Source organism: Chrysochloris asiatica, unplaced genomic scaffold, assembly GCF_000296735.1.
Source record: "Chrysochloris asiatica unplaced genomic scaffold, ChrAsi1.0 scaffold00358, whole genome shotgun sequence".
NCBI lineage: Eukaryota > Metazoa > Chordata > Mammalia > Afrosoricida > Chrysochloridae > Chrysochloris > Chrysochloris asiatica.
In genome coordinates this window covers 1,683,855-1,705,210 of record NW_006408876.1, presented here as the reverse complement: position 1 = coordinate 1,705,210, position 21,356 = coordinate 1,683,855, and the positions used below count along the sequence as shown (strand labels likewise).

The 21,356-nt window shown below is 42.3% G+C and overlaps 1 protein-coding gene across 1 annotated transcript in view; it reads right to left on the bottom strand.

Moving 5' to 3' along the window:
* Window positions 1-10,840: 10,840 nt before the first annotated feature.
* Window positions 10,841-21,356, bottom strand: part of CTNND2 (catenin (cadherin-associated protein), delta 2) — a 560,917-nt gene continuing 550,401 nt past the window's right edge. The window contains exon 16 of the mRNA XM_006876162.1: window positions 10,841-11,101. Coding sequence (XP_006876224.1) covers window positions 10,841-11,101 — 261 coding nt within the window. The remainder of the gene's footprint in view (window positions 11,102-21,356) is intronic.

Here is a 21,356-nt window from a genome sequence, read left to right as displayed (position 1 = left end):
CCTCTTGACCCGGTATTCCGTGTTGTTGTTGACCGGAAACATTGAACTAGCTGTTGTTTATTCTTGCAAGAAATTTTGAGAGTGTTTTGAAAACCAAGAGACTAGATTAAAAACCAAGCTCTTATAGCAAGAAGTGGAAGCTCTGAGCGTTTTACTGTGTGCAAAGTAAAACTATGGATATCAGACAACAGGGTGACTAGAGGGGCCACAGAAGATCGGGTCCAACGCTTGCATTTGTCAATGAGGAAACTGAGCTCTAGACAAGAAAGTGAGTTACCAAGGTCACCTTTTAGGTGACCGAATGCAAGTTCATCCACTCTAACCCAAGTCTATCTGAGTCCAAAAGCCAGCATCATCCTCCAATTTCCACCACTTACTGTGTGACCTAAGGGAAGTTATTTAACCTCTCTGAGCTTCTTTATCCTTGGCTCTGACATCAGGAGTATCAAACCTATCTTTCAGGAAAACCAATGAAAGAAATGCACACTGAAGCTTTTACTATGGTTTTTGGTGCATAATGATATATATATTGTTGTTGTTAAGTGCCGTCGAGTCAGTTCCGACCCATAGTGACCTTGTATAGGGTTTCCAAGGAGTAGCTGGTGAACTTGAACCACCAACCTTGCAGTTTAAAGCAACTTTGCAGTCCAGTGCATTAATCTGCAGCACCACACCAGGACACACATATATATATACACATATATATAAGGAGCTCTGGTAGCATCGTGGTTTATGAATTGGGCTGCAAACCACAAGATCACACACATATATGTGTGTATATATACACATATATATGTAGCGTAGTGGTTACGAATCGGGCTGTGAACTGCAAGGTCAGCAGTTCGAAACTCCCAGCTGTTCCGAGGGAGAAAGATGAGGCTTTCTGCTCCCGTAAAGATTTACAGCCTTGGAAACCCTGTACAGGGTCACTATGAGTCGGAACGACTCAACGGCACTTAACAACAACAACAACAACAACAACATAGATAGATATAGATATGTAGTGCCTTCAGAACTTTCTTCTATCTATACAAATTCTCTATCTATACAAGCTCACTCATTCAGGACTAAGCAGGTGACTTCGTAACAACTAATGAGAAACTGAGGCATTTGCTGAGGTTTCTTGGAGTTGATCTGGCCTAAGGGACTCTTGGTGTGGTGCTGTAGGATCACGACTGGATTTTGAACCACAAGGTCAGCAGTTCAAACCCATGAGCTGCTCCTTGCAAACCCTATACAGGGTGGCTATGAATCATAATTGACTTGAGAGCACTTAACAACAACAAGGAACCTACATAACCTGAACCTGGAGATCAAAGCCAACACAGCTGGAGACAGTTGAGAAATGCAGAGAAACAGGTTTTTGCTGACCTTGTCTGAATCTTGCCCCACCTGAAGTCTGCTTTACTTCTGGTGTTTCTTTGCAATGATTCCATTTAGTTTGCTCTGTCTGAGGCAGGTTTTCAGTCACGTGCAACAGAAGACCCATGACAGATGCAGTCCTCTAGGGAGACCAGCTCAAGTCTTTGTGTTGTATTATTGTTGTTTTATGGGAAGACCCAACCTGGCAGTCATGTTCCCTGTCTTACATGCAAGGAGCTATGGAACCCCAGAGAACTCTATTTTCTCCCAGCATCTCTGCTGAGAGCAGCTGACTTTGATACCTCAAGGACATAGTCACCTGTAAAACCTACTTGTTATTTTTTACAACTCTCAGCTTAGAGATGTTATCTTTGAAACCACAGCTGCTGTTTTCTTTAGTTCCTCCTCTAGGTGCCCAAAGCCTAGTCAATAATGAATATTTAAATGTCTTCAAAGCCAAACCTCATTGAGCATCTGGCCTGAGGAGGAGAACGCATGCCAAGCCTGGATCTTGTGTTAAAGCAAAAGTTGGCACCTAACCAGCAATTGCCGAGGAATGCAATGGATGGTACACGGTATAAACTCACAGAAGTCTCCCTTTCTATTTTTATGCCACATTTCTGCCATCCTCTGCTTACTAATTAACTTTACCTTGTCAAAAGCTGCTACAAAACTGGTTTAACACTGAATTGAAATGGCACTGATGCTATGGTGCCAGCTCTGGAAAAGGTTATTGGAGGCACGATTCTGGCTCTTTCTGATGTCAATTCCTTGCAAGGCTTCTGGAGATGTTGCTGATGAATTCCAAAGATGGTAATGCTAATATGAAGGATGGTGACCAAGGCACTTAAGGGAGACCCTGAAGGTCCTACTGGTTTTGAAAACATGGGGTTTTGTGTGTGTGTGTGTGTGTTTTTCCCCCTGGAGGTGCCTCTTCCCTCTGTGAGACATATTTTTTTCTTAAAGTTAAGGCATTTCCTTACCAAATTAAAAAATCATATTCTTTATCACACTTATCAAACTACTGAATTATAGCTACATTTCTTTTCCTTTTTTATAAGGTTTTAAATCCCTGGGAGAGTAATTACAGCTGTCCATCAGAATCTTTGTGGGTCTTGGGTAAGCAGAAAATCTGGTTGGTATCCTTCTCTAATGGAGAGTGTGTGGCTTGGGGGATAGGTCACTGGGGGTAAGGATGACAACACCAGGTGCTGGCTATCTGGCAATTAGAATTCAGAGCCATTCAAGTAGCTGAAAAGCTTTTCTTATCTTCCAAGGAGCCCCAGGAACAATAGCTATGAACTCACCTGAGAGATTTCCAATGTCTGTGGACGATGTTGGACTGGGAATTGTGGAAACAGATAGCTGTAATTGCATTGCGTTCATGATCTAGCTGGCATGTGTTAGCCAAAGAAGAAGGATAAAGGACAATGTAATTTGAGCTGTTTCATTCTGAAATTACTCACTGATGAAGATCAAAGACACAGTCTTCAGTATGTGTTGCACCTTAATATAATACAAATATCCTCACCACTACACATAACATCAAAGGAGCTCTGGTAGCGTAGTGGTTACGAATCGGGCTGTGAACCTTAAGGTCAGCGGTTCGAAACTACCAGCCGCTCCGCGGAAGAAAGATGAGGCTTTCTGCTCCCGTAAAGATTTACACCCTCGGAAACCCTGTACAGGGTTGCTATGAGTCGGAACCTACTTGACGGCACTTAACAACAACAACAACAACACATAACATCAAGATAAATGGAGAAAAGACTGAAGTTGTCAAAGACTTCATTTTACTCGGATCAACCATTAACACTTATGGAAGCAGCAGTCCAGAAATCTAATGGTGTATTTCATTGGACAAATCTTCTGCACAAGATCATCTTTCAAGAGCAAAGATGTCAGTTTGAGAACTAAGGTGCACCTAACCCAAGCCATGATATTTTCAATAACCTCATATGCATGTGAAAGTTGGACATGAATAAGGAAGACCATAGAAGAATTGATACATTTTAGTTATGGTGTTGGAGGAGAATATTGAAAGTACCATGGACTGCCAAAAGAACAAACCAATCTGTGTTGGAAGAAGTACAGCCAGAATGCTCCCTGGAGGCCAGGATGACCAGACTTCATCTCTTGTACTTCAGACATATTGTCAGGATGGACCAGTCTCTAACATGGAGGGTCAGAGAAAAAGAAGAAGACACCCAATGAGATGGATTGGCATAGTGACAACAGCGATGGGCTCAAGTGTATCATGATTGTGAGGTTGGTGCAAGACCATGCAGTGTTTCATTCATTCTGTTGTGCACAGGGTCGCTGTGGATCAGTGCTGACTCAATGACATCTAACAACAACATTCTGAAATTACTTCTTCCCAAAGACAGAGCATGGTGGCACTGTAGGAATGAAAATGAACTGTGAACCACAAGGTGGGCAGTTCCAGCCCACAAGTTTCACCTAGGGAGAAAGGTGAGGTTTTCTGCTCCCACAAATATATACAGTCTCAGAAACCCTATATGGAATTGCTACGAGCTGTAACCAACTTGACGACACTTAACAACAACAAAGAAACCCTAACACAGAAGAAATCTGTATCATTGTTCAATACACAAGAATGTGTTACTTACAAAAGGAGGGGAGTGGCTGATCTTGCAGTCCAGGAGTGGAGGACCCTGGGACCATCAAGGGAGAAGAGCAGAGTGTTGGACCCTATTCAGAGAAGTAGCAATGTCAGAGATGGAAGCAGAGACGATGATGTAGAGTGATGGAGCAGGTGGGGACTCTGGACTCTGGGAAGGAGAGGGTCTGTGAGTTGACAGCCAGGAGGCAGGTTTGTAGGGTGTACCTTTTGGCTGTTTGATGATGCATGCAGGGAATTGTAATCATTGCAATGAAACAAAATAAGATACGATGAATGTAAAGCTAATGTTCTCCCATGTAAACTATTGCATAATTCACAATAAAAACTTGAAAAAAAAATGTGTTACTTAGTTTTTTCAGCCCTTTCATCAGTTTTTATTTGTTCTCAAGGGTTGGCTGTGGAATGTGAACATGTGGAAAATGTAATTGCTTATGAACCTAAAATTATATTAGTATGGATAGTGTATTGAACCAATGATATAATTTTAAGACCAGTCTGGTATGATTTCATAGCATATTTGTAATTTACTGTGCTTGAAAGAATGTTGTTGTTGTTCTAAGGTGCCGTTGAGTCAGTACCGACTCATAGCAATACTATGCACAACAAAATGAAACACTGCCTGATCCTGGGCCACCCTCACAAGTGTTGCCATGCTTGAGCCCATTGATGCTGCCACTTTGCCAATCCATCTTGCTGGGGGTCTTCCTCTTTTTCTCTGACCCTCCACCTTACCAAACATGATATCCTTCTCTAGTGACTGGTCCCTCCTGACAATATGCCCGAAGTATGAGAGACAAAGTTTGGCCATCCTGGCTCCAAGGAGCACTCTGGCTGCGTTTCCTCCAACACAGATCTGTTTGTTCTTTTGGCAGCCCATGGCACTTTGAATATTCTCTTCCAACATCATAACTCAAAAGTATCACTTCTTTTACTGTCTTCCTTATTCACTGTCCAGCTTTCACATGCATATGAGGTTATGCTTGAAAGAATAAGATATATTAAATGGTGACTATGGTGTGGCAATGTGGGTTAATGTGCCAGACTGCAAAGCCATTTGAACTGCAAGATCAGCTGTTCAAGATCACCAGCTGATCTTTGGAAACCCTATATAGGGTCGCTATGGGTCGGAATCGACTTGACAGCACCTGACAACAACAACAACATAGAAGGTATAAGAGTCCTGGTGTGGTGCTGTGGGTTAATGCGCCAGACTGCAAAGCCGTTTGAACTGCAAGTTCGGTGGTTCAAGCTCACCAGCTGCTCCTCAGAACAGTGTTGCTGTAGGTTGGAACCAACTTGACGGCACTTAACAACAACATAGAAGGTATAGATGAGTCATCAGGGCTCTTTCTTCCTCTCTTAGGAGGGTGACAACATTGAGTGTCTTCAGACAGAAAACTCACTTCTCACGGGGGCACAGTTTTTGGTTAAGAGCGACAGTGTCAGACACAAAAGAAGGAATGAAGGAAGGGACACTAGAACACATCCATCGGGGGTTTTGTATTGATTTTCTAGAAGCAGCTCTATAATGTGTGAGGGTTATTCATGGGAAAAGGCCCTCCCTGGTTAACCTTATTTAGCACCAAGTCTGATACAGTAACTTGTGTTGCCCACATCTTATAAATGGTCTGGTAGTTAGTTTGTTATCTAACATGACTGTTCATGAGAATTGAAGCATTAATGTATGATACCCACATTGTTGTGGTTGTTAAGTGCCTTCCAGATGGCGCTGATTCATAGTGACCCTATATGGGGTTTCCAAGACTGTTCATCTTTGTGGGAGCAGAAAGCTTCATTTGTCTCCCACAGATGACTGGTGGGCTCCAACTGCCGAACTTGTGGTTAGCAGTGCAGTACTTATTCTAAAGAACCACCAGGCTCCAGACCTCACATTAAGCAATATTAAAAGCCATATTTTAAAATGATAGTATTCTTCGTGACTTAGCATTAGTGTTCTACAATCAGTTCCTGGTGCACAACACACTTTTTTTTCCCCATACAAAATGCTTGGGAATTACATCCTGTTAAATGCTTTGGGTGTGTTTATGGTCTACCATAGGAGTGGAAGTTTGTCCTGCTGTGGTGGTTTGCATGTTGCTGACTCTGGAAGCTATGTCACTGGTAGCATATGATCAAGAGCTAATGATACTGAAGGAAGAAGTCCAAGGTGTGCTGAAGGTATTGGCAAAGAACAAGGCTCCAGGAATTAATGAACTACAAAATTGAAATTTTTCAATAAACTGATGCAGCACTGGAGGCACTCACTCATCTATGCTAAGAAATTTGGAAGACAACTTCCTGGCCAACTGACTGAAAGAGAGCCATATTTGTGCCCATTCCAAAGAGGTGACCTAATGGAATGCAGAAATCATCGGACGATATCATTAATTTCACATGCAAGTACAATTTTACTAAAGATAATTTAAAAAACAACTGCAACTGTACATTGACAGGGAAATGCCAGAAGGCTAAAACCACATTCAGATGAGGACATGGAATGAGGGATATCACTACTGACATCAGATAGATCTTAGCTGAAAGCAGAGAATACCAGAAAGATGTTTACCTGTGCTTTATTGACTATGCCAAGGTTTTCGATTGTGTGAATCATGAGAAGCTCTGGACAAAATTGCAAAGTATGAGTATTCTGGAACACTTTATTGCACTCATATTGTACATAGACCAAGAGGAAGGTGTCTGAACAGAAAAAAGGAACACCGAATAGTATAAAATTAGGAAAGGTGTGCACCAGGGTTGTATTATTTCACCATACATATTCAATCTTCATTGTTGTGGTTGTTATTAAGTGCTGTGGAGTCGGTTCCAACTCAGAGCTATCCTGTATAAGGGTTTCCAAGGAGTGGCTGGTGATCCTGAGCTGCCACCCTTGGGGTTCAAACCGACCTTGTAGTCCAGTGCATTAACCCATATGCTTAGCAAATAATCCAAGAAATTGGTTTATATGAAGAAGAATGTGACATCAGGATTGAAGCAATACTCACCAGTGGACCAATAAACAACATCCATATAAATGGAGAAAAGACTTCATTTTGCTCAGATCAACCATCAACACTCATGGAAGCAGCAGTCAAGAAATCAAATGATGTAATGCATTAGGCACATCTGCTGCACAAGACTTTTTTCGTGTTCAAGAGCAAAGGTGTCAGTTTGAGGACTAAGGTGTGCCTGACCCAAGCCTTGGCATTTTCAATAGCCTCATATGCATGTGAAAGTTGGACAATGAATAAGGAAGACTGTAGAATTGATGCATTTGAGCTATGGTGTTGGAGGAGAATATTAAAATTACCATGGACTGCCAAAAGAACAAACCAATCTGTGTTGGAAGAAGTACAGTCAGAATGCTCCTTAGAAGCCTGGACAGCCAGACTTTGTTTCTCATACGTTGGACTTACTACCATCAGGGCCAGACTCTTGAGAAGGACATCATGCTTTGTAAAGTGGAGGGTCAGTGTAACAGAGGAAGACATCCAACAAAATGGATTGGCACAGTGGTAGCAGCAATGGTCTCAAGCATAGCAATGATTGTGAGGTTGGTGCAGGACTGGGCAGTGTTTCGTTCTGTTGTGCATAGGGTCACTATGAGTCATCACAGACTCGATGGCACTAACAACAGTATAGGGACTGAAGAGAACAAGACATTTGGACTTTCTTTTTCTCTAGAATTACTATTCTAGCTCAGTCGGACAATTCAAGATCTAGGGGTTCCTGAAGACCCAAGCAGTCATGGAGGATTTCACTTGGTCATTCTCACAATAAAAGCAAAACAACAACAACAACAACAACAAAATTTCTTGCCCTTTGGTACTTTCTTTACTACATCCCGTGGTTTACATCACTAGCTGACGAACCTTTATCACTCAGGTATCCTGTGCAGGCTTCAGGCTATTCAGTTCAAGGAAAACCCTACCTACCATCTATCCATCCATCTATTCATCCATCCATATCTACCATCTATCTATAGCTGTCTATCTATCTATCTATCCATCCATCTACCCATCCATATATCTATCCACACATCATCCATCTCTATCTATCTATCTATCTATCTATCTATCTATCTATCTATCTATCTATCTATCCATCTGTCTATCCATGTATCTATCTCTTGATCTCATTTTGGCATAGGACCAAGCAGTGTTTCATTCTATTGTGCACAGGATCACTATGAGTCAGAGCTGACTCAACAGCACCTAACAACAACATCTATGTGTCATCTCTCTACCTACCTACCATCTGTTTCCCTTTCTATCCATTTATCCATCCATCCATCCATAATCTATCTGATACATAACTGAGAAAAAAGGATAGGTTTGCATAACCATCAATATGAACACTTTTCATTTTCATTTTATTACCTCTACCTCGGATATCAGAGATCCAAGTTGAATAAGCCCATCCCAGTCTAGTGCAATGTACTCTCCAAGATCATGGCAGCAAGGAGCCTCTTGGTCTCTGAAAGATGCAAACGTAGGGCACACATTGAGACACAAAATTGTGGCAAAAGTGCTTTCTTAGGGCACATGCGAATGTCCCCTTGTGTGGCTGAGATCATGGAATGATTCCTACTGTTTACATTTGGAAAGGCTAAATCAATTAAGATATTAGGTCATGGAAAAGTTCTGTGCATACCTACATGCTTGCCTCAATGTACATTCTTTGATACGGGTCTTCGAGTACAAGCATATTCCTTCAAGCTATGCAATTCTCTGTCTATAGGGGTTGGAAAGGGGCTGTATGGCAGCATTCCCACAAAGGAATCCAGAAATATGGTGTCCTCCAGTAAATGACACAGGTTGAACTTACATGTAGTTTATGTTGTTGTTGTTAAGTGCTGTTGAGTCAATTCTGACCCATAGCGACCCTGTATAGGGTTTCCAAGGAGCAGCTGGTGAGCTTGAACCACAAACCTTGCAGTTCAAATGACATAGTTTATAGGAAACTCTATATGCAAATCTGTGTCTACTGCTGTGTTCTGGAAATTAGCTTTTCCTTTCTAAGCTTTGTACAAATTGAGTAACTTTTGGTTGTTGTTAAATTTGGAAAAAGAACCATTGGATTTAAAGTTGGAAGAGAATGAAACTGTAGAGGGAAAAGGAGCAAGTTTTAAAGGAAGATGGCAGCCAATTTCTTTTGTTATGTTATTTTTTATTATTATTTTTTTTTTTCCAAGAACAGTTAACATTTACTGGGCACCTATTGGCCTCAGTCACTTGCATCTAAAGAGCAAAAGCTAATTTACCCCCCGCCCGTGTTCTTTTAAATGGTTAGCTTTATTTCTCAGCTCTGTGAACCATTATTCTACCATTAGCTTCAAGTTCAATTTTAATCATCTAACCCATTATTGTCAACTGCTCCCTGTCCCATGAACAAAAAAATTTGGGTGGGTTGGGGGAGTGGTAAGGCTAGCAGTCGACATTTTGTGTGGATACTTCAAGTAATTGGCCCCAAAGTGAAATTATTGAGTTGGCCATGGTTTATTGTGTTTGAAGGGCATAAAACGTGGAAGAAAATGGCCCCGTGAAAAGGACTGGTATCGAAGACTGTGCGGATGTGTGAGAATCCTCTAACTTCACTTCAATTGGCCTAATATCCTGAGTCACTAGATGGTCAAAAGAGTAGATACAGTACAAAAGGAACAAACCGATGTACATTTATACTAAAACAAAACAAAAGTTTGTACAAGATGAACAGCAAGTGAAATTACTTCTATCAAAAAGAAAATCCCATACAGGTTTCTCTTATACGTACGTGGACATACACACACTCACACATACACAGACATACAAGCAAGGATGTATATTTTGTCATAGAGCTCCTTGGAAATAGACATTCTTAGCAAATATGGATGACAGATCAATTGTAATTTATTTTCTTTTTAACACTGGATCATCATAAAGAAAACTGGTATAAATGAAAAAATCTATCTCAAATATCTACATCTAAAATTTTAGGCAGTGAAAAAGCACTTTGTTGACAAGGAGTGTGGAATGATGGATGTTAATTGTCAGAAACTGCTGAATGCCTTGTTTAGTTGCCACAAACAAATTCACATATCAGAACGAACAATACTGCTAAATATTCCTTTTTTTTTTTCTACCCCGATTTTTTTCTTTCTTTTTTTTTTTTTTTTTCTTCTTTTTGTTAAAACATACTGGGAGAAAGAAAAGAAAAGCTGGAAATCCATACATCTTTCAAAAGTTTGAAATTGAAGCAATATTTAGAACCATAGATGAGGAAGGACGTGGCATTGGTGTAATATACACAATGCACTTTTTTTTTAAATCTGTAATGTACATCAATACTTTACAACAATGCATTAACAAAAGGCAAGAAACATCTTGCTGTACAGAGGAACCCCAATGCAACTTGAAGCCTAGAGTCACAACGGATGAAGAGATTAAACAAAGTGTGAGAAGCCTTTCCCCCCCACAAAGTGTGTAAACGATTCTGTCTTGTGCTTAACGATAACCTTCGCGGTTCACTACCCCAACCCTTCATTCTTCTCTCCCTCCTCCCTTCCTCCATATTCAAAGTAAAGCACGTTACATATGCTGTATAGCTCAAACTAGAACGCTGCTGCTCAAGGTCATATTTCAGACTGGTGTTGCTCTCTACTGACTCCCAAGTGAACATTCAATTCATTTAGCGCTCTAAAATAGCTCATCAGATTGCCTGACTGGTTATCACAGCCTTTCTATGGAACAGGCTTTGACAAACTAAATTTGCAGGGAAAACAAAAAAAAAGAAATGTCTGGTGATCAGCATGCACATGCATGACTCCCGGAGCGTCTCATCCTGCCCGCCCCTCGCTCCTCACACCCAGGAATCGGGGGAGGCTGGGTAGTGGCTTGTTTCATAGTTCAGTTCACTGTAGGGACGGGCAGCTGAGTAGAAGTCGACGTAATTGCCAGTGGACTTGAGTCCCAGGTGCATGGTGTACTCGCTGGCGGGAGGGCGATGGTGGACCTGGTCCTCAAAGAAGGACTCATCGTAATTGCGCGTGGAATTCTGAAACGGCTGGTAGGTCTCGTAATCTTTTCTGCTGGGCTCCTGTGGGACGGGCTGTGCGGAAACCTACACAGAAAAGAAGATGCATGTTGGTTAGTTAGTGTACCCTTGACCTAGCCTGACCTTCCCTTCTCAGAAGAAAAGATTGTGTATATCACCCACACATTCACCACTAGGTCCTTCTAAAAACATTGCAAACTGCGTTTTGGTTTTTCTTTCTAAAACTGGGTCCTGGCAAGGATATAGCCATGGAGAGAGCTAGAGCGGAGAGTGAAGCACCCAGCTGATATGAAGTGACAGCAGACGCACCAGAACGCTCAAACTTGCAGACAGTACCCATTTGACTTAGCCTCGATGGCTTGATAATTAATCACAACTCGAGTTCTGATTATCAAGCCATCGAGGCTAGGTCAAATGGGTACATTCTGCAAGTTTGTACATTATGGTGAGGAAGACAAAAAATAAATAAATACATTTTTTTTTGATAAAGGAAACAACTGTAAATTGCTATAATTGGATGAAGTTGACCTATAATTATGGATACTGTTGTTGGTTGGTAAGTACGGTGGAGTCGGTTCCAACTCATAGCAACCCTGTACAGGATTTCCGAGACTGTAAATCTTTATGGAAGCAGAACACCTCATCTTTCTCTCGCGGAACCGCTGGTAGTTTCAAACTGCTGACCTTAAGCTTTGCAGCCCGACTCTTAACCACTACACTATCAGAGCTGTATAGCTCAAAATACCAACTGAGAGGGAAGGAGTCTTCACTTCAAGCATCAATCCTATCCCCTCTGTAGACAGGGAGGGGAAACTTAGACAATAGCTACCTAAAATGAGGGGGTGAGAAATGACTGGCTTACAGTTTTCAAGAGGGAGTTTAGTTGAAAAGTGTGTGGTGGAAGGTAGAATCCTTACTGAAAAGTTCTCATTTTGTCTAGATGTGTCTGGTGAAAAGAGATGGGGCTAAGACTCTTATGATTCAATAGTGAGTAACTGTTAACATGACTAACTGCAACTGCCACAGCTGTAAAGGTAGAAGTTTTGTAACAAAAACGGGGGAGTAGTTAATCTTATAGTCCAGGAACAGAGGATCCTAGGACCATAAAGGGAGAAGAGCACAAGCAGAATTTGGGACACTATCCAGAGAAGCAGCAGCAACACCAGAGATTGAGGCAAAGTCTTGAGGACATGGAAAGAGAGCAGCTGAAAACTCTAGACTCCTGGACAGAGAGGGACTGAGAGCTGGTGGCCAGGAGGCAGGTTTACAGAATGTGTCCTTTGGTGGTTTAAATGATTATATAATCCTGAATGTTTTTGTGTACAAACAAACAAATTACCAAAACCAGAGGGAATAGAAGCAAATACTATTGAATGATGATGCATGGAGGAGATTCTAATCATTGCAATGAAACAATGGTGTAAAAGCGATGTTCTCTCATGTAAATGATCGCTCAATTCGCAACAAAAACTTAAAAACAAACAACGACAACAAAAAAACCCTGGGTCCTTTCCTGATTATAGAGGAATCAACTAAATGTTTGAGAACACATTTATTATCATCTTTCCTGCGTTTTCAGTATGACCAAGAGGTGTTGCAATCTAAAAACACTGAAACAGTGGAAATGTACAAGGTCTAATAGCCAGGCAAACATCTTCCCTCCACTGCAGAAGGCTGGGGTCAATATGTCCCTGATCTGCTTCCCAGGAGTAGGGTCATTCCATGACATCTACTTAGATCACCAGGTATTGAAGCCTTAGGTGGATATGTAGATAAACACAGAAAAATAAGAGTCCACTCAAAATGTTCTTGTTGTTGTTGTTAAGTGCCGTCGAGTCGGTTCCGACCCATAGCGACCCTGTACAAGGTTTCCGAGGGTATAAATCTTTACGGGAGTAGAAAGCCTCATCTTTCTCCCGCGGAGCGGCTGCTAGTTTCGAACCGCTGACCTTAAGGTTCGCAGCCCAATTCATAACCACTACGCTACGTGTTTCCAACTCGATTCAATTAAGAACTGACTTTAAGAATACTGTAATTCTAACACCTTTGATTATGAGGAAGGGATCTGGTATCTCCAAGCCAACCTCAATGCTCCCTGTTTTCATTGATGGATATAGTCTGATATAAATGACCTTGATCACAGGGGTCTTTGGGACATACGAAATTAGTTCCCTCTGCTTGGCTTTAAAGGATCCCTGGTGGCACAGTGGTTAAAGATCTTGGTTGCTGAAGCTCTTAGCCAAAAGGTAAGTGCTTTAAACTCACCATTATCTCCTTGGGAGAAAGATGAGGCTGACAGGACCTATACAGATTTGCAGTCTTGGAAACCCTGTGGAGCAATTCTACTGTGTCCTATAAAGCTGCTATAAGTTGGAATCATCTTGATAGCAGTGGGTTTGGGTTGCTTGGCTTTGGTGACAGCAAGAATAGCGTTCATGGTTAACGATGCTCATATATCCATTAGCATTTGTGTCTGCAGGATGAGCTATCCCCTTCCCATCTGATTCCCTTGGGTATCCCTGCCCAGTCATCCTATTCCTACAGTGAATAGAACCTCTCCGGACATGCGATGAGGCCCATCTCCAAAGCTAAGCACACACAGGGATGTACAAAGCTCTGCTAATATGTACTAATTGGGGAGGAGGTCTGGTGTGAATTAGAAAACGCTTTGAAAACAATGCTTGATCACTTTCCAATAGATTCAGTAATTCCCTATTAATTTAACTAAGGATCAGCATGGACAATTCCTGTAGAAATTGGTCTTAGTTAATAGTTAACGATTTGTAATTAGCACGTTGTGCGTAAATGAATGCTTCGAACTGCCTGCACATAATTCTTCTCTCAAGTGTGTGAAACTCCCTCTTTTATATGCCATTGATTTACACTAGTAATCGACTTGCTCTTCAAAGAACTGATGAATTTCATCATAGCTGCTCCCCAGTATGTCTCTCACCTCTAGTCAGTGGCTCTGAATGAACTTTCTACCTGCTACAGTACAGGGTCGCTATAAGTCGGAACCGACTCCACGGCACATAACAACAACAACAGTCCTTAAACATAAACATTAGTTGGCCTACAAGCCTGGGGAATGATAGGGATTTGGGGAATTCTGTGATTAAATGTTACTAAGACCATGAATCCTGGTGTGGTGCTGTAGGATAAGCAATGGGAGACTCATTTGAACCTCAAGGTCAGTGGTTCAAACTCACCAGCTGCTCCTCAGAAGCCCTATATAGGATCACTAAGAGTTGGAACCAACTCGATGGCACTTAATAACAACAACATGGCTAGGTCTATAAAACCACATGGATGGACTTAGGTCTTCTTTGAATTGTTATGCACTTTGCCTACCTTTTTCTCTCCTCCAGGACACTATTGCTATCCAAGTGCAAAGAATACCAAGGGCTAGAGTAAGAGGTTTGGAAGAATTACATCGGATTTACTGTGTTCTGGTTTTACTAGGTACCATATTCAACATTTAACAAGTTTTTTTCAGTGTGACCCATAAATTAATATGTATGTATGTTCGTATCTATCTGCAGTGTAGTGGATTGCAGCATGTAGCTCTTTTACTCATAGTCTCTGTAACTCCCACCAAACAATTTTTTCTTGATGAATTTGGACAAGCAAAGGTAGGAAAAGATGCTGATAGGATGAATTGATTAAGTATTCACTGTGGCTGTAAAAACTTGGAATTCTAACATGGGTTTAAAATGAGCCATTTCAAAAGCAGGAGGGGGAATTTCACTACCATCAAAAAAGAGCTAGGAGCGGAGCATGTTCTTTGGATCCTGAGACCCTTGCACATTGAACTTCCTCGATCCAGAGACAGAAAGCTGTGACCCCAGAGGAGGGTCAGCAGCAGTTGAGCACAACACAGAGCGGTGGGCTTCTCAGTCCATGAGCAAGCAAGCAAAGCCAAGTGACTCTGAGCCAGAGGCTTGCTTGTAGAGTGGGGTGCCTCCAGGCAATTAACTAGGGGAGCTATGTTTGCAGACTCACAGAGCTAGAGCCAAATGCCTTCAGACTGAGGTTTATGGTGGAGAGGTATGTCTTGTGGGCATTTCTCAGCTGTCCTAAAAGAGCTTGGTAACACTAGTTGGCAGAGAGAGGCCTGCCAGTGGACATGGCTGAGGAAAAGTTACCCTGACTACAACAACTGAGAATTTTCTGATATCGCATTGTAATCTGTTAACGTCCCTAATAAAACCCTTAACTGTGAGTATAGCGTTTGAGTTCTGTGTGACCACTGCAATGAATTGTGGGACCTAGCAGAGTAGAGAAGGCTGTGGGAAGAATGTTTGGTGCCATCATTTTTATGCACCATCTCCACCACCCAACTGTTGGTCAGTTTGTAGTCTGGTGGTGGCCTGTGTGTTGCTATGAGGAGGCTTCAAAACATTCCTGGAAACATTCCATTATCTTTTCATTCAATTTTTCCATGACATTCTGGAAGTTCCTTTGTATAATGCTAGAAGCTATGCTACTAGCATTTCAAATATGACCAGGGTCACTCATGGTGGTCAGGTGTCAGTGGAGTTCCAGACTAAGATTAAGACCAAAAGCCTGATGATCTATCTATACTTCCAAAAATCAGCCAAAGAAAACCCTATGGATTACAACGGAATATTTCTCAATATAGGGCTGTTGGAAGATGAATTGCCAAGGTTGGAAGGCAATCAGAATTTGCAGTGACTATTACAGTAAATTGGACCACACTACCAACTGTGAAGCTGGAATAGGACTGGGCAACATTCCTTCTGTTATACAAGGGCTACCATGAGCTGGCGCTAACTCAATGGCAGTAACATCCATCCATCCATCCATCCATCCATCCATCCAAACATTCATCTATCCAAACATCCACCCATCCATCCAAACACCCACCCATTCATCCATCCATCCATCCATCCATCCAAACATCCTCCATCCATCCAATTTCCACTTTATAGACGAGGAAACTGAGGCTCAGAGAAGCTAAGAAACTCCTTCAAGTTGTTATGGCAAGTGAGTCTCATGAAGCTGGAAGCTGAAGACACCAGGAGCCTGACTACCACATCTCCCCAAAGCGGATACAAAATGCACAGCTTGCTCTCCATCCTTGCTGGGTTTCTTCACCCTTCACCTGAGACCCTGTAACCTGGAAGTTGTACACTGAGATTGAGTCTGGAGAATGCTGGGAAAATGACTACACACAAGGCTGTGTTCACTGATGCCATCTTGGTGATTTATTCTAGTTAGCTGAAATATTCAAACCACACTTTGTTGTTGTTATCAGCTGCCATTGAGTTGGTAGCGACTCATGGTGACCCTATGCACAACAGAACGAAACACTGCCTGGACCTGTGCTAATGTCACAATCATTGCTACACTTGAGTCCAATGCTGCTGCCATTGTGCCAATCCGTCTCGTTGGGCATCTTCTTCTTTTTCTCTGACCTTCCACTTTACCAAGCACTTTACTAAAAACCATGGTTAGGTAAAAATAATACATCCTGTAGACCCAGGTGGCCTGCCCTCTAAACCTAAACCACAAGCCACCCTCACCAGCCTATAGCAGGGGCACATGTGTGATGTTGAGGAGTCCTGGGTGGCACTGGGGGTTAGTTCACTGCCAACAAAGCAGGAGGCCATGGAGAGGGCGCTGTACATAGGAAGCTGCTATTGGCGACAAGCTTCTCTGTACCTTTGTTTTTGCTTGTTAAGAGTCATCGAGTTGGTTCCGACTTATAGTGACCTGGTATAGGGTTTCCAAGGAGCAACTGGTAGGTTTGAACCTCTGACCTTGTGGTTAACAGTCCAGTGCCAATCCTACAGCACCACACCTTTTACTTCTGCATGAGTAATCGACTCTGACCACACTCTTGCAAGTAGTGTTCAGAGCTCTAGATGGTATGCTACCTGCATGGACATGTTTTTATGGGATTCGCTAAAGAAACAAGCATTTCTTCCCAGAAATGGCATTTGCTCTTCCAATACATGTGGCTTCTATTTTCTGTTTGAGAAGACTCACATATTTGCATGTGAATAGTTTGGCCTCCCCAGTGGTCTCTTGTCTGGTGCTTATGACCCTATTTATTTACTCATTGGCCTCTTTGCTTTTAGTAAAGACTAGTGCTTTTAGTAAAGACTATCAACACTCGCGGAAGTAGCCGTCAAGAGATCAGACGACGTATTGCACTGGGCAAATCTGCTGCACAGGAACTTTTTAAAGTGTTGAAGAGTAGAGATGTCAGCTTGAGGACTAGGGTGCGCCTGACCCAGGCCATTGTGGTTTCAATAGCCTCATATGGATGCAAAAGCTGGACAGTGAATAAGGAGGATCGTAGAAGAATTGATGCCTTTGAGTTGTGGTGTTGGAGGAGAATACTGAAAGTGCCATGGACTGCCAAAAGAACCAATAGATCTGTTTTGGAAGAAGTGCAGACAGAGTGCTCCTTGGAGGCCAGGATGGCTAAACTTCGTCTCTCCTACTTTGGACATATTGTCCGGAGGAAACAATCGCTGGAGAAGGATGTCATGCTGGGTAGGGTGGAGGGTCAGAGAAAAAGAGGAAGACCTCCAACGAGATGGATCAGCCAGGTGGCATCATTGATGGACTCGGGTGTGGCAGCGGTAGTGAGGTTGGCCCAGGATCGAACATTGTTTCGTTCTGCTGTGCATAGGGTTGCTATGAGTCGGTTCCGACTCGATGGCACCTGACAACAACAACAACAGTGCTGAGTAGAATCCTATTGTTGTTGTTGTTGTCAGGTGCCATGGAGTCGGAACCGACTCATAGCGACCCCATGCACAGCAGAACGATACAATGTCCGATCCTGGGCCAACCTCACTACCGCTGCCACACTTGAGTCCATCAGTGATGCCACCTGGCTGATCCATCTCATTGGGGGGGTCTTATCCTATTAGGTATTAGCAATGTATCAGGCAGGCCATAGGGCCAGTGTGTTCACCAGGAGGTTGAAAACACAGTTCATATCTAGCGTGGCTGCATATGAGCTAAAAAACTGAGGACAAGAAGAGAAATCCTCTGAGCACTATTGTTTCACTAGTTGATGATAGTTCATTAGACACCACCATCAAAAAAAGAGCTCACGTGGTGTAGTGGGCTACACATTGGGTTGCTAACCACAAGGTCAGCAGTTTGAACCCAACAGCCACTCCATGAGATAAAGATGAGGCTATCTGCTGTTGTAAAGATTATTATCTCAGAAACTCAAAGGGGCAGTTTGACTCTATCCTTTAGGGTTGTTATGAATTGGAATCGACTCAGTGGCAGTGGGTTTGAGGCCAAGGAGATACTTTGTGTCTCCTCTTGCTTTCCTTAGAGATGACTCTACAAAATACCTCCCCAGGACCTCACTACTCTCGAAGAGGGGACTCCGTTTCCTTCTCAAAGATGCATCCACACTGGGTGTTGAGAAAATGTTCAAAAATAACAGTGTGCTTATGAAAACTCTATTTGTTATCAGATGGGAATGGTGATCAAACCAACAGCTTTCATGTTTATGTCTTCAGCCAAACTCTTCTGATGCATGGCGGGACTTTACAGCCACAGCCAAAGCCAGTTCTGGCAAGAGTTTCTAAGTAGCACTAAGGATGTATTATAATAATAAAAACTGCAAGCCCCATGCCATTAAGTAGATTCCAACTCATAGCAACCCCATAAAGACAAGAGAACTGCACCAGCATGTTACTAAGGCTGTAAATCCTTACAGAGGCAGATGGCACATCTTTCTTCCAGAGTAGCTGGGGGTTCCAAAACACTAACCTGTCAGTTAACAGGTAAGTGATTTAATCACTGTGACACCAGGGCTCTTATGATCATAATAATGTTATGAGAGAACTAGTATCTTCTAGTATTGTAATATAGCCAATAATCTGATCTGTTTCTGCAGAATTATAGCCTGAATGCTCCTTAGAAAAGAAGATGACAAGAGTTTATTTAGCTCACTGTGGACAGTGACCAATCAGGAGGGACCGATCTCTGGAAAAGAACATCATGCTTGGTATAATATGTTGTTGTTTTTTAGTGCTGTTCCCATACTGACCCAATATAGGGTTTCCAAAGAGCAGCTGATGAGCTTGAACCACTGACCTTGCAGTTCAAATGACTTTGCAGTCTAGTGCAGTAGCCCACAGCGCTACACCAGGACTCCTGGTATAGCATAGGGTTGGAGAAAAACAGGAAGACCCTAGACAAGGTGGATTGGCACAGCAGTTGCAAGCATAGGCTCAGATACAATGATGGCAGTGAGGATGATCAGGGTCAGGCACCATTTTGCTCTGTTGTAGAAATACAGAAGGTCACTGTGAGTTGGGACCAACTGGATGGCACCTACCAACCAAGTGACCTCCAGCAAGATGGATTGGCAAAGTAGCAGCATCAGTGGGCTCAAGCGTGGCAGAAATAACAATAGTGAGGTTGGCCCAGGACCAGGCAGTGTTTCGTTCTGCTGTGCATAAGGTCGCTATGAGTTGGTACCGACTCGATGGCACCTAACAACAATACCAACCATATAGTATAATATGGTAATAATACTTCAACAGTTCCAGGAGCATAGGTTGTTAAGTGCCATTGAGTAGGTACTGACCTTGTAGTTCAAACTGACCTTGCAGTTGAGTGCTTATCCTACAGTGCCACACCAGGACTTATGAGAAATGTAGTTATGAATAATGTCGGTTTTTCTACAACCATCAACACAGAGCAAAGTATGGAGCAGTTGATCAATGCAAGGGCAGGGGTTCTATCCTTTAGCTTTTATAATTCCCACATAATCACCAAGAAAATAAACCTTCACGGCACATTTGCTGAATAAAATAAACTCAGATTAGTTCTTTAAGCCTCTCCTATGGCAGAGCTCTTCAAACATGACTGTGCTCATGACTTGACCTGGGATTCCTGTGAAATGTCACTGAGATTCAACAGATCCAGGTGGGCTGGGGAAAGGAGCTCACATGCATTTCTAAGCAGCCCCCCTGGGCACGCTGATGCTTCCAGAACTCTGAGAAGAATTTGAGTAGCAGGGCACTGGATGCATTCCATTTGGTCAAAGATCTGGAATCAGAGAACCAACGAGGAAGAATACGCTCAGGATTTCTCAAGCTGGCGGAACTGAAGAAAAAAATTCAAGCCTCAACTTATGTTATTGAAAGATTCTCTGGGAAAATCATTGAATGATGCAAGAAGCATCAAAAGAAGATGGAAGGAATACACAGAGTTAGGTACCAAAATGAAATGGTTAATGTTCAAACAGTTCAAGAGGTAGCATATGATCAAGAGCCAATGATACTGAAGGAGGAAGTCCAAGGTTCATTGAAGGAATTGGCAAAGAACAAGGCACCAGGAATTGATAGAATAAAAATGGAAATCTTTCAAGAAAGTGAGGTGGCACAGGAGGCACTCACTCATTTCTGCCAAGAAATTTGGAAGAGAATTATCTGGCCAACTGATTGGAAGAGATCCATATTTGTGCCCATTCCAGAGAGAGGTGACCCAATGGAATGCAGAAATCATCGGACAATCTCTTTGATATCCCATGCGAGTAAAGATTTACTAAAGGTAATACAGAAATGGCTACAATCATACATTGACAGAGAACTTCCAGAGGTTCAAGCTGGATTCAGAAGAGGCTGTGGAATGAGGGATATCATTGCTGATGTCTGATGGATCTTGGCTGAAAGCAAGATCCAAACTATCAGAAAGATGTTTATCTGTGCTTTATTGATGACACAAAGGCTTTCAATTGTGTGGATCATGACAAGCTATGGACAGCATTGCGAAGTATGAGTATTCCAGAACACGTAATTGTGCTCATGAGTAATCTATACCTGGACCAAGAAGCAGTTGTTCAAACAGAACATGGGAACACTGAATGTTTTAAAATTAAGAAAGTTGTGAGACAAGGTTGTATTCTTTTACCATACTTATTCAACCTGTATGCTGAGCAAGTAATCCAAGAAGCTGGGTTATATGAAGAAAAACGTGGCCTTAGGATTGGAGGAAGACTCATTAACAACCTGAGATATGCAGATGATACAACCTTGCTTGCTAAAAGTGAAGCAGACTTAAAACATTTACTGGTAAAGATCAAAGAACACAGAGTTCGGTATGGATTACATCTCAATGTCAAGTAAAGAAAAATCCTCACCACTGTACCAATAAACAACATTCCCATCAATGGAGAAAAGATTGAATTTGTCAAGGACTTCATTCTTCTTGGATCACCTATCAACACTCATGGAAGCAGCAGTCAAGAAATCAAACAACATATTGCATTAGGCAAATCTGCCGCACAAGACCTTTTTAAAGTGTTGAAGAG